This window comes from Artemia sp. Qi Xiang Cuo, chromosome 8 (assembly GCF_049724085.1).
Source record: "Artemia sp. Qi Xiang Cuo chromosome 8, ASM4972408v1, whole genome shotgun sequence".
Taxonomy (NCBI): domain Eukaryota; kingdom Metazoa; phylum Arthropoda; class Branchiopoda; order Anostraca; family Artemiidae; genus Artemia; species Artemia sp. Qi Xiang Cuo.
In genome coordinates this window covers 12,162,902-12,176,404 of record NC_142801.1, presented here as the reverse complement: position 1 = coordinate 12,176,404, position 13,503 = coordinate 12,162,902, and the positions used below count along the sequence as shown (strand labels likewise).

The window sequence follows — 13,503 nt, the reverse complement described above, 5'->3', positions numbered from 1 at the left end:
AATACCTGGAAATTGAAGTTTTTTTATGGGAACACCGTTTTTCCTTACCTTGGAGGAGAAGCGTATATACGAATCGGTTTTCATTTCAAAAATGTTTTTTAAGGGTATTTTCATTGAAAAAGCCCTTTATAGTATTTTTCGGGAAAAAAATTAAAAAGGTAACAAAATTGCCCCCCTGGATTCTGAAAAACATATTTTAAACCAATATCCCTGTAATTTTGATGAATAGACCCACGTTTTTTTTCGGAGGAGGATTTACTAAAAAAAAATTTCGGGGGGGTGGGGTACACAAAAAAAAATCAAAAAACGCATACAAAATTTGTTTATATCCATTTTTGTTAAGATTTTACGAGTCAAACAAACATTTTTTCTGGGGGGGGGGGTCAAAACCCCAACCCTCCCCCCCTCACGGGGTAGTACGGCCTTGGACGCAACTACAGTGCCAATTCACGAAAATGTAAGGAGGCGAAGCTTTTTTTTTCAATTGAAGATACAAAAATATGTTCTTATATCTAAAGGGCACTTTTTTAGTTCTTTTTGAGTTTTTGGTACTTATTTACTATATAAAAAACACTCGGGAATTTGGATCATGAAGATTAGAGAGGAGAACAACCGTTTAGTTTGCAATACATTGTGATAGCATTTAGTGTCTCACCATGGACGTTCAAATCAAGATTTGAGATTTGCCAAGGACCGAAGAACAGGCAATAATATTTCCAGAATAAGGGGTTGTTAACCTAACCTAATTTTGCTAATAAAGTATTATATTTTCATCATATTTTGTTGTATTTCATTAGCAGTAACCAAACTTCACTTCTCGAGTGTTTCTCCTATAATAGGCCTACATAATTACCGGATTGTTTTTTATTGAAAATACCAAAAACAAAGAAATTTTGAAAATCTAGGGGGGGGGAAAGGCCCCTTGCCTCCACTCCCCTATTTAGCACCCAAGAAACACACCGACCTTTAGTGAGGTAGGACCCCGTCCCCCCTGCCCACCTTCTGAGTTGTATAAACCATTTTGCAGAGGACTTCGTTCTAGTAGGAGTCCCCCGGAATAAGTCAAGCTACTTTTACGCAAAATTCTGATTACGCCCTGTCTATTGTTGCTTAGAAGCATCAATATTATGTCATTTCAGGTAATCACTCACTAATTTATCCCTAGTTGATATTAGCTTTCAAACATTTACAAACAGTTGAATTCCTCGTCTGTCAATTGTTTTCTTAATTGTTTTCCATGACAGTTTTACGACCGACATCGCCTGAGAGACCAAATTTTAGTCCGGCGCCGCTCAGTCGCGGCACAGCCCACAACTCGGCGCCCACCTCCCGCACCTTCCTCCGCGCGCACTCAAATCTTGAAAATAACTCTTCTGAAGATTCAGTATTCAACTGTGCATAAGCGAAGGTTGTTATAGTAACAAAATTGAAACATAATTAAAATGGATGATAGAGTGCCTCAAAATGGTAGTAAAATATCAGAATGGATTCCAGAAATGAGCTCAGTTATCTTTAGAAGTTCACGAATTGGAAGCATCATTTTAGTTTTCACAATTTTGCCTATTGTTGCAGCGAATAGCAGTGGACCAATTGATGATGATAATCCCAGTAATCCGTCACAATTTAAAGGTTTGACTTTTTTTTGTTATAAGTTACTTTTCACTATCTTGGAAAGTGGTTTTAGGTTAGGAAAATTAGATAGGTTAGGTTAGGTTTTTATATTTTTGTCATTTTCAAAAGCTCAAAAAGAGCTTAAATTTGAATTTCCGATAGAAGTGATTAGTATATTCGTAAAGAGCATAGAAAAAGGTATCGAGTGGTATATTCAATTCATTCGTAAGTCAATAATATGATTTGCAAAAAATTTACCACTGTCAGTAATGAATCCAGGCCCGAAAACATACTTTGGGAAATTATTGCCAAGCTACTAGGCCTATAACCCTCTTCTGATTTCTAAATCTTAGAAATTTGTCTACTTGACAGGTCTAGGCCTATTAGCCTACCTATTGGAATTTTGACAGGTACCTAGGCTATATCTTATAGCCACCACACCCAAGAAATGAAATTAGGTTAATCCTTACTTCATAATATGGAGAATTACTCTAGCTAGGCCGAACACGAATTACATGCAGACCCGCTATACTTTATCCTTCCCCCCTAATGTGTAATTACCTAGCCTATTAAATGGTTTCTAACCTAGGCCTAACCAAAATATTTAAATTATACCTCCCTCATTGTAGTGTATCTCTCTCACGCTAAGCTGATTATCACCGATTACAACCTGAATACAGAAAGAAACCGGTTCTACTCAGACCAAGAACTTGAGTGTGGTGGCTATAAGACATTAGTACCGAAGCCTGTACACGAAAATGAAGGAGGGGAAAAGGATTCTTTCTCATTTTTTAAATGAAGATACAAAAAAGATACATTTCAAAGTCGGGGAGGGAGGGCATTTTTTGGGGTACTCATGCATTATATATAACACAACGCTATAGACTGTACAAGAAGATACAAATGGTAACCCGTCAAACGGGTATTTGCAAGAGATAATGGATTGCAAAGCGTGATTTCTTATCACGTTTACAATATTTAAACTGTTGTTTTTGGGGGTTTAGGGGGGCGCCTAGGTTAGGTTACGTTTTTAATATATGCTATGCTTTACCCCCCCCCCCCAATGTGCAAATATATAGCCCAAATTTGTTTCTAAACTATTATATTTTTATCCTATTTTATTTTATTTCATTAGCGTTAACGAAAATTGACTTTTTTCGTGTGTTATATATAATACATAAGTACATTTTTTTTACGAAAATACAAAAATATGTATTTTTAACAGACTTGAGGGAGCCATCCCCCTCCCCCCGAATTCGCACCCCTGAAGAAAAATATCAAAAGAATAAAGCTGAAGTTTTGAAAAATACCAAAAGAATAAAGCTGAAGTTTGAACAGGCCTTATTCAAATAAGGCTCATATTTATCCCCTTTGCCCTTGTTTCTAAAAGAAGAAAAAAAAAATCAAAAGAAACAAATGAGATTAGGCTAACATGCCTAATCGCATTAAAAAAATATTTTTTTTATCTTATATAATATATAAATATATATATATATATATATATATATATATATATATATATATATATATATATATATATATATATATATATATATTGTTTTAGATAAAATACTTTTAACTCTTAGGCTTAAAGGAGAATAGCCCTCTCTTCGCGAAATGTTGCTCATCTAAGAGTTTCGAATTCTATAGGCTAATAGGCCTACTTCAATCAACGTCACAAATACACAAATCGAGCTTTCTAATCAAAAAAAATTCGTAATTGCCTTCATATCTTATTATCAATTTCACAATTAATGCCTTATCAACTTGGGCAATAGGAAATTAATCCATGATTCACCGCAAAGCTGCCAAATAAAATTTAAGCTATATCTTTTTCTTTAAAAATGAATATAAAGATAGAAATGTAAATATGAAGGTGAAAATGCACATAAATATGTTAAAATAGATGTCAATACAAAATCGTTGTCTATGTAAAGGCAAATCGTTGTCTATTTAAAGGCAAAGGTAAATGCAAAGGCAAATCGTTGTCTATGTAAAGGCAAAGGCAAATCGTTGTCTGTGTAAATGCAAATGTAAAGGCAAATCGTCTATGTAAATGCAAAGGCAAATCGTTGTCTATGTAAAGGCAAATCGTCTATGTAAAGGCAAAGGTAAATGCAAAGGCAAATCGTTGTCTATGTAAATGCAAATGTAAAGACAAATCGTTGTCTATGTAAAGTCAAAGGTAAATGCAAAGGCAAATCGTTGTCTATGTAAAGGCAAATCGTCTATGCAAAGGCAAAGGTAAATGCAAAGGCAAATCGTTGTCTATGTAAATGCAAATGTAAATTAAAATCGTTGTCTATGTAAAGTCAAAGGTAAATGCAAAGGCAAATCGTTGTCTATGTAAAGGCAAATCGTCTATGTAAAGGCAAAGGTAAATGCAAAGGCAAATCATTGTCTATGTAAAGGCAAATCGTTGTCTATGTAAAGGCAAATCGTCTATGTAAAGGCAAAGGTAAATGTAAAGGCAAATCGTTGTCTTTTAAAGAAAAGACTGTTGTCATTATTTTTTTAAATGATAATCAGCTTTGCTGAAAATGATATCAGTTTTCAAGAAATGTTACAAAAGCATTAAAAATCAAAAATAGTAAATTTGTTTATCGTTGAAAAAATGGTTGTTTTTTCCTCGGGGAGTCATTTGGGGGAGGGTCAGCAGCCTTCATGGACACTAAGACTGTACCCAAAATATAGGAGTTAAGGTTTTTCGTTTTTGTAATGAAAATGTAAAAACATGTGATTTTTCAAAATCTATGGGCAGTGGGGGGGGATTTCTGTTGTTTTACCTATTTAAATGCAAAAACAGACACTTCCCAAATTTAAGGGGGCAACTGCTCCCCCATTAATTGGTTCCCATGACAGCACATCTTCCTTGACTCCTTTTAAACAGTCCCTTCTCTTTTTATGTTGACAACGCGCGAGATTTCATTTTCATAGCATTTTTACTAATGAGCTAAATATACTCAATGCCGTATCCAGTGGAGGTTCTGGGTTTGACCCCCTCCCCCCGAAATTTTTGTCCGACTTGTACGAACGTAACAAAAATACGTAGCCTATAAACAAATTTTGATTCGTTTTTTAAACCTTTTTTTGTAATGAGTAATGTGTAATAAGTAACATAGTAATCTAGGTGAGTTACACAAGCAAGCATTATGGGGGGGGGGCGCAATAATCTAATAAAAAGTTATAGTTGACAATTTGGATGAGGAGTGCCCAGAAATTTGAGAAAGTTTAGGATTTTGCATGGAAGGGTGGGTTCAGGAGCCCACCTCCGGCGTACACCCCTTATTTATGTGCAATGAAGTGAGAGTAGTTTCGTTTTCTCTCTCCCCAGGTTCGTTCAAGATTTTTTCTGGCGCCCTCATTTCATGTTTTTTTTTTCTGTCTTAGCTCTTTTTTTATAATAAATTTGTCAATTTAGTCAATTATTGGTAGCCTTGTCGCATTGTCCCCCCCCTCCCCCCAAGATGTGCTTATTGGCGCCCTTGTCACATTCCCCCTCCCCTAAAATTTTGCTCTGTATCCACCCCTGGAACCAGTCAATGACTTCCTTTGCAAAACTATTAAAACAGTATTTGCTTTCTCATCATGACGCGGATACACTTGTTTACATTTTTTTTTTTTTTTTTTTTGCCAAATCTCTGATAAATGTATATATAAAAAGTTATTAATAATCAAAACTCATCATTCAATCATTGAATAGAGCTTTTTTTCCTTTTAGAAAGATTGCATGTAAGTTTCTCAATAAAATAGCTAAAGGTCAGTTAAATTCATTTGTAAACAAGTAAAATTGAAAGCGACAAAAAACTGAAAGTACCAAGAACAGTGAAAATAAATTTAATTGTTTAAATTTGGTAAGTGGGAATTTACACAACCATAAACATCTTAAAAAATAGAGAAAATATCGGGAATTTAGTTTATAATCGCAAGGATTTCCATATGTAGTGTTTGGTAGTAGTGTATGCAAAATTAAAAAAGAGAAACGTGGTTGAAAATCAGCAAAAAATGAGATAAACACATATTGTACCATACAGCTTGAGAAGGTGTAGCTTCCCTTTTAAGGTGTAGGTGTAGTTGTCTCTGAGAACCAACAGAATGTTAGTGTTTGAATTTTTACGTATAGGGCCTATTATATTTGTGCTCTTTTTGTGTTCGTGGCCGGATTTTTGGCGTTAATACACTTATCTATCTATCTATACGAAAACTTTGTCAGATTGAACTAGTTACTTTTGCTTATTTTCACGATTCAAAGTGGCAACACTGACGAAAATGTGGTATAGAATAAAAATTTAATAGTTTTAAACGACCAAAAGAAGAATCTTAGGAAGTCGTGTTTTTCAGGCATGAATAGACCAAGGACGTATTAAGGGGGTAGGGGTTAGAATCCCCCTTTAAATGTTTGTGCGACTCGTAAAAGCGTAACCAAAATGCATAACAAAGTTTTTTTAACCCCTCCTCAAAAAAAAAAATCCTGGATACGGCCCTAGAATAGACCTAAGACGGCTCCAGGGAGGTGGGGTTGTTTTATTTTGACGTCCTTGGTACTTTAATGCTTCTTTTTGGAAAGGTCACAAATGGAATTGTCTTCCGTGAATCTTGGACAAATGCTTCAAAAAGTTAATCAATTTGAACTTTATTTTTGTTAATATTATATATATGTTATATTATATTATTATATTATATATATTATATTATATGTTAATATTATACATGGCGTTTCTTTTCCCTTGTAACTAAACCAAAAAAAAACTAACAAAGAATTTTTATCAGTTGTTATATCATGTGGGCAGAGGATAGGCTATAATCGTAGTCCATATTTCAGGGTAATTGGTCTTTTTTTCAGGCAGGCTGGTTAATCCTTAAATAGTCAATTTTCATCCCAATATCTCAAATTCTATGTATTTTATACATTAAGCGGATTTCTCTTATTGCAAGTTTTTTTTTTCAACTTCGTTATTACATCTTTCCAGTCTGTTTATCAGGTTAAAATGGAAAATTATCCATTTTGAAAACTATTATTATTACATTTTGAAATTCGAAAACGAAAAATTCGCAAAATGTTTTTCAGTTTCCCAAAATTTAAATTTTCGGGAAGAATTTCAAATATGTTTGACATGGCAGTTCCGATCCTTGTTATTATAATTTATTATTGGGCCGTTGTGACCCCTATTTCCTGATGGTGTTCTCTTGTCAAAATCAACTTGTTAGAATTGTTTGCTAATATTTGGATTCCCCCTATTTCCTTGGCCTATTTTTTTTTTTTTTTTGACATCACTTAATAAATAGATGGTATTTTGACTGTGGATGTATCCATTCACTATCTTCTATTAGAGCTTCAAACAATTCTTTTAAGAGGGATGGGGCTTGTCTTTCTCTTGGAAAGGGCCACACGGAACAATATACCGAACAGTTTTGCACATTAATAGACAAATTATCGATTGACTATCTATCGATTATCGATTTCATCGAATTTATCTATTCCCTTCCTGTTTGTTGTAGGGGTTATTGACAAATTGTAGAACTAGGAATAGAGGGGGGGAGGTGTTAATGCCTAAACACAGTGGGGTTTGAGAATTCTGCCTACTCATAAATTAATTTTTGACCCAGTGCCGTATTTTTTCGTGATTTAGAGCCCTCACTTCCTCTTCGTATTAATTATCTGATACCAGCCCCTGCCTCTAAGATTTAGACCTATGTTCAACTATACATATATGGAACTTTAAATATAAGTGATGAGTATGTTTTAAAATGCCTGATCATGAGATAGTCAATAGCTTGCCAAGAGAGATAGGCATTAGCTCAATAGACGAGGGTGCTACTACTACTAACAACTCACTGCTGCACTAAGCCACCGGAGGCCAACACAGCTACGCGCACTCCTCCATCCTTTATTTAAAACCTCCCTCTTTACACCCCCCAATAAGTTTCCATTTCCCTTAAATCTTTCCTGACGATATCCTCCCACCCCATTCGGGGACGACCTGTTTTTTTCTGGCCCAAGACGGTTGGCCGACTAGGACTATCTTTGGCAATCTGTCATCCTTCATAGCCATCTCAACCTTTCTCTCATTATAGCCCTAGAAAGAGGGTTACCCACATTTTTTTGTACAGCTTACTGCCTGAGATAAGGTTAGTTATTGGAGTAACGAAGAGAATCCATAGACAATTTCTCTGGAAAACATCTAGCAAATCCTTCTCCGTCTTTCGGAGCGCCCACGCTTCAGAACCATGCCTGGCCACTTTTATCACTGTAGCTTCCAATATTTTGATCTCGGTGCACAGGCTTATCTTCCTATAGATGAGGATAATATGTTCAAATATATATATGAGGGTGTTTGTTTCCTATAATACACGCTTTAAAGTAAACTTTTTAGGAAAAATTATTTTAGTCCATGAAAGGCTTCGACTTCCTCCACGTAAGGTATGCGATGAAATCAATCATGTTCGACAGAGGGGCAAGGCGAAAGATGAGTAGGGTATCGTAGGCTTTTAACGGGCAGTGGAGGGTCACAAAAGGCCACTTTTCCTGCATCAATGTTTCGATATTTTATCTGTATTCCATTAAGGCATTAATCTTAAAAACACGTCCATTAACGACTAATTAGTTAATTCATCTCATTAAGACATCTTAATAAATTGCATGTCTATGCTTTTAATAGTATCAGCCAATTATATTTCAAGTCATTGATAATTAAGGAACAGCCCATTCGCGTTCTATCTTTACTTTTTATTCTGATGACTAAAGTGTTTGCTTTTTATTAGTTCATTCTTTGATGGGCTTGAAGTGTCGGCAAAACAATTACTTAATTTGTTACTGCTGCTCTTAACGATGAAGGTATCCCATTTAACAAAAGCCTTTACTCTTATGGTTTATGTTCCCTATGCAAGTTATGACAATTTCTTTTTCTGCAGTCACATGGCTTTAATGTCTTTATTGAAAGTCGGTACTTGCGTGTTATAGCGACCACACTTTGTTCTTGAACTCTAATGAAGCCGTTTTTCTATGTCGACTTGGAGATAATTAGCTTAGCCTAAGCGAGATAAATGGTATGCATGCAGGTATATTTTAATTAAATATTTAATATATACAGATGGCTCTAAATATTTAATATATAGAGTGGTTGCTAGTAGTGGTAAAGGTGGTTGGTTAGGCTAGATTAGGTATTTAATATGATGCGTCGGGCGGCCTGCTTTCCATATTCCTTAGTTGTAGTTTCCATAATTTTGTTACTGAAGTATTATATTTTCATCTTGTTTTGGTCTATTTCATTATGATTAACCTAACTTCACTTCTTTGGAGTGGTCGCTATAACACGTAAATACCGAAAAATCTGTTGAAAAGATTTTTCAGAAATATAAGAAAGTTTTTAGAATTTTAAGACAAGTTTAGATAAATTTGGAACAAAAATTCTTCGACAATATCATAATTATTAGTCGGTGTATATCAGAGGGGGTGCCAACTTTGAGAAATCACGTACATTAGTTGGCGCGTGTCAAGCGTGGAAGAAGTTTGACAGGCGTGGCGGCACTGTGTGGCACATTTGACTTTCTTGAAATGTACACCAGGTGACTAAAAGTGTGCACCCCCACTCATGGATCTGAAACTCATTAATCCAATATTTTAAGCACCGAGTCCTTTGGGTACAAGCTACAGCTGCAGACTTGCCGCAAAATCGCACATTTCACAGGGAGAATGAACGTTAATCGACAGTAGCCTAAGTTTTTTTGTTTTTTTTTAATTATGATGTCTTTTAGTCATCACTTGGTTAAGGGTCCTCAACCTATTGGTGACAAGCAGGAGCAAATCTCCCATCATTTTTATGGGGGGGGCAAGAGGGGTCCATATCTGGATAGTCAAAGGGCATTGGATGTATAATATTTTTTCTCCACATTATGGGGGGGGCAAACTGCCCCCCCCCCCCCATTCCCACCCCCAAACGAAGCCCCTGGTGACAAGGCATCTAATGGAATGTCGGGGATGGTCCCGTATCCCTTTCACGTAAGTTTAGGAATAATAATCCCAATTTTTTTTCATTGAACAAGAGTAGTACATTATGTGTCTATACATAAACCAATCAGAGAAGCCTGTCAACATGCAGAGATAGAGTTTTATACTCCAAAATTTTGCTCTCAATCCCAAGACTGTAAATAAACCCAGCCAAGAATATCCTGATTAAAATAACGCTAGCTTTTTCCAAGCTTTGTATCAATTTGAAATAAGCTAGATGAGCCTACAATTTCTTACATTTACATTTATAGAAGAAGTAGTTTTTGACTCCCCCAATGAATGTTTTAGCCCAGTAGCGCATAAAATATAGGTTTTAATTTTTGCAAATGAAAGCAATTATCGTTGCAAATTTATTCATCCTTTTCTCTTTTCAAATATTGAACCAAAGTTTTCAATTGTAGTTCTAGAGTTATAAAGTTAAAGGAAAATGAGTGTTGGAGGATAAATTGAATTATTTAAAACCAGCTACGTGTCTTCATCCTCCATAGATTTCTATTAGTTGAGGAATATCGTATATTTAGTTCAAATTTGTTTAACTCCTGGTAATTTATATCCACTGTAAACCGGATTTGTCTGGCTGGAAAGTTGCTACAAGAAAAGAAGAAGTTCCAAATCAGGTTGAAAACAGATTATGAAAAAGGAATTATGAATGTAATTGCTTATAATTGTAAATGTAGTGTTTTGGGATCTTGCCAAAGAAGATGCCTTGACCAGGGAGATGAAGGGTAAGACCCCACCGGTGTATAGGCCTATGGCAGCTTAATATTTAGTAATTTCTACTGAAGTAAAGGAAGGGGACGACTCGGAACTTTTATTGGATTGTTAAATTTCATATTTATGTCCAGACCTTGCAACTCCCTTTTTTTACAATTTTACATACAACGATTTCCAGTATACTTTTTTTCTTTCAGAAGTGCGCTGCTATTGTAATTTACCGTCATGCGTTTCCACTGGCTATATGTGCAAATCCACCATTGGTACGTGTTATTCAGAAATAACCGAATATACTGGAATTTCAAAATGGCGACATGGATGTTTAGAGTTTGCAGCGAGGTATGTCTTTTGTTGCCTACGAATATATATATATATATATATATATATATATATATATATATATATATATATATATATATATATATATATATATATATATATATATATATATATATATATATATATATATATATATATATATATATATATATATATATATATATATATTATTGAATTTGTAATGTTATCGAATGTGTAATCTTAGTAGTACCATCGCGGACTACCACGGGGGGGGGGAGTCTGTGTGAACCTCTTCACGTTTGTTTTGAAGCAGTGGCATAAACTCACGAAAATCTAGGGGGCCAAAATATGTTTTTCATTTTTAGGGGGGGGGGGAATTTTTTGTTTTTCAATTTTTAAGTAAAAGTACGAAAAAAACCCCTTTTCAATGATAAAACCCCAAAAAGATGCTTTTATAAATCGGGGGGGGGGGGGTAGATCTACTGGGGCCCCAAACATCCTGCCCCCTCCCCAATTGACGCGGCTGGTTTGAAAGATCCCTTATGAAAAATTACCCAAACCCAGATAAACCCTCCCTCCATCCTTAGGATAATTTAACCATTCCACTCTGAAAGTCTGGACAGAGGGGTCCAACAGCTGTTGTCCTTTTCTATCCTTTGATTTAATTCTATCCGTAATTTAAGTCTCAATTGCCATCTCCCTCTGCGCATCTGTATCTTTGTGTCGTTTTTCTGCAGGTGCATGATTTTTGTACATATTTATGCGACCGATCCATCCAATCTGATTTTAACAGTTTCTTCTTTTCGATATAAATATATATATATATATATATATATATATATATATATATATATATATATATATATATATATATATATATATATATATATATATATATATATATATATATATATATATATATATATATATTATATATATATATATATATATATTTATATATATATTATTATATATATTTTTAGTCAAGTAGCAATGATATTGATATTGCCCCCTGCCGTATATAATAAACCGAAAAAAAAAGACTGAACAAAATGTACCACCTTTGAAGAAATTACCTGTGTCCTCGTTTTGATCATTGATAAAAAAAAAAAGGTATCTACCTGTGAATACTACTACCCTTGGGGGTATTTGCCTGTTCAAACAGATATTAGCTTTGAAGAAAAGGATCTCAAGTTTCGGGTCTTTTGTGGCTTGAAATATGCTTGACTAATTTGAGGGCCCTTTAATGGCTTTAAGTGCTTTATAACCATTGTTTTCTTTAGCTTTGGTCTATAGACTTCCTTTTATTTTGGTATTTACATTAGACTGAGAGCATGGAAGAATCGTGAAGTTTTGGGTTGAAATAGATTTTCGAGGTAATGAAAGATGCACTTTAGGAGAGGCTGCAGTAGAATTCATAGTTGTAATATGCATGGTTTAGCTTTTGTATAAAAAATAACCTTTGTTTCCAACGTTATCCTTTGTTATAGATTCCTCTAACGATTTTATTGCCAAACACCTTACAGGGCCATGTCGATCAGTGGCAGTTCTTGTCACATTAAAAGACAAGGTACTAAGCATATAAGAATCACAGCCATAGCCATCGTCACACAAATTTATACGCAACTGAATAAATATATACGCAACTCAACTTCTACAACAAACTCGTCACAGTATAAAGTCATAATGTCGGAACACAATTCATGCATCTTACGCTGCCTCAGCTTCCACATTGGCCATCTCATCTCAAGTTAATCTGGGATGCCTCACACCCTTTTACTTCCAATGGAAACGCAAAGAAATCTGTAGTGGGTTTAAGCCTAAAAATATTGACATATACTATGTTACACATCATCACACTCGTAAAGAATCCACTTTTAAATGTTGTGACTATTTTTTTTCTCGTTTTTTTCTTTTCTTGCTTAAAATTCGATATAGCAACCATGGCTAAGTACAACAACGGGTAGAAACGGTAATGTTACTTAGCCCCCCTTTCTGACATACACTTAAGTAATGTTGTGATTAGCTTGCGAAAATACGTGATAAGAATTAACCAATTAAAACATGGTAATTTTCTTTTTCTCTGGTTATGGTCATGACCAGGGTAATACCCAGGATTTTTATTGGGGGTGGGAGGCTACCAAAGTAATATTCGTCGGGGGATTATCAAAATAATTTTTGTTCAGAGGGATTTAAGGATTTTTCCGCCTGCATTTTATTATTTATTTACGAATTGGAGATTTAGCATCGGGGGTGGGGTTAAAACCAAAATCTCCCACCCTGGATGTTCCCCTGATCATCACTGGTTTTCATCCGTCATCATCTGTATATTTTAAGTATTTCGTTAGTTTTTGTAGTATACTCATTGTTTTACTAATATTTAATCAAAACACAACCATCCATCTTTTATATAGCAAAACGTTCGAACTACCAAAAAGGCTCTTCTTAAAAGATAAAACTAATTTGAAAATCAAGAGTAAATCTTGGATTTGCCAAGTAAAGTGAATCTTGTTTTGTCCACATTTGAGCTGCAATAGATATTAGGATAAATGTCAAAGCAGCACATAGATTGTTTACTTTTTACACTAAATCCTATTCAAATACGACATTTGCATATTATCAAGGAATTACCCACGTGCTATCTAAGCTTGGTAAATAATCTAGAAACATCTTTCTAAGAGGTATTTAAAAATTTATAAGCTCATTCCATTTCTATCATTGCTTCTAAAACAATGTGGGTACTCCTGTATTAAACGTACCCTTTTATATACTGCCATGGAAACCAGTCACGAAAAACCCGTTTTTGACGGGTTAATTCAAGACACCGCTATAGAGTAATGCTATGCATAGCGTGGTTTTCATTGCGTATA

At 34.8% G+C, this 13,503-nt stretch overlaps 1 protein-coding gene across 1 annotated transcript in view; it reads left to right on the top strand.

Annotated features, from left to right (window-relative positions):
- The first annotated feature begins 1,404 nt into the window (after positions 1-1,404).
- The window catches only part of LOC148949168 (uncharacterized), a 49,732-nt gene continuing 37,633 nt past the window's right edge, over positions 1,405-13,503 (top strand). Inside the window, exons 1-2 of the mRNA XM_089092853.1 lie at positions 1,405-1,629; positions 10,531-10,672. Of these exons, the coding sequence (XP_088948979.1) occupies positions 1,443-1,629; positions 10,531-10,672 (329 nt within the window). The 5' untranslated portion in view covers positions 1,405-1,442. The remainder of the gene's footprint in view (positions 1,630-10,530; positions 10,673-13,503) is intronic.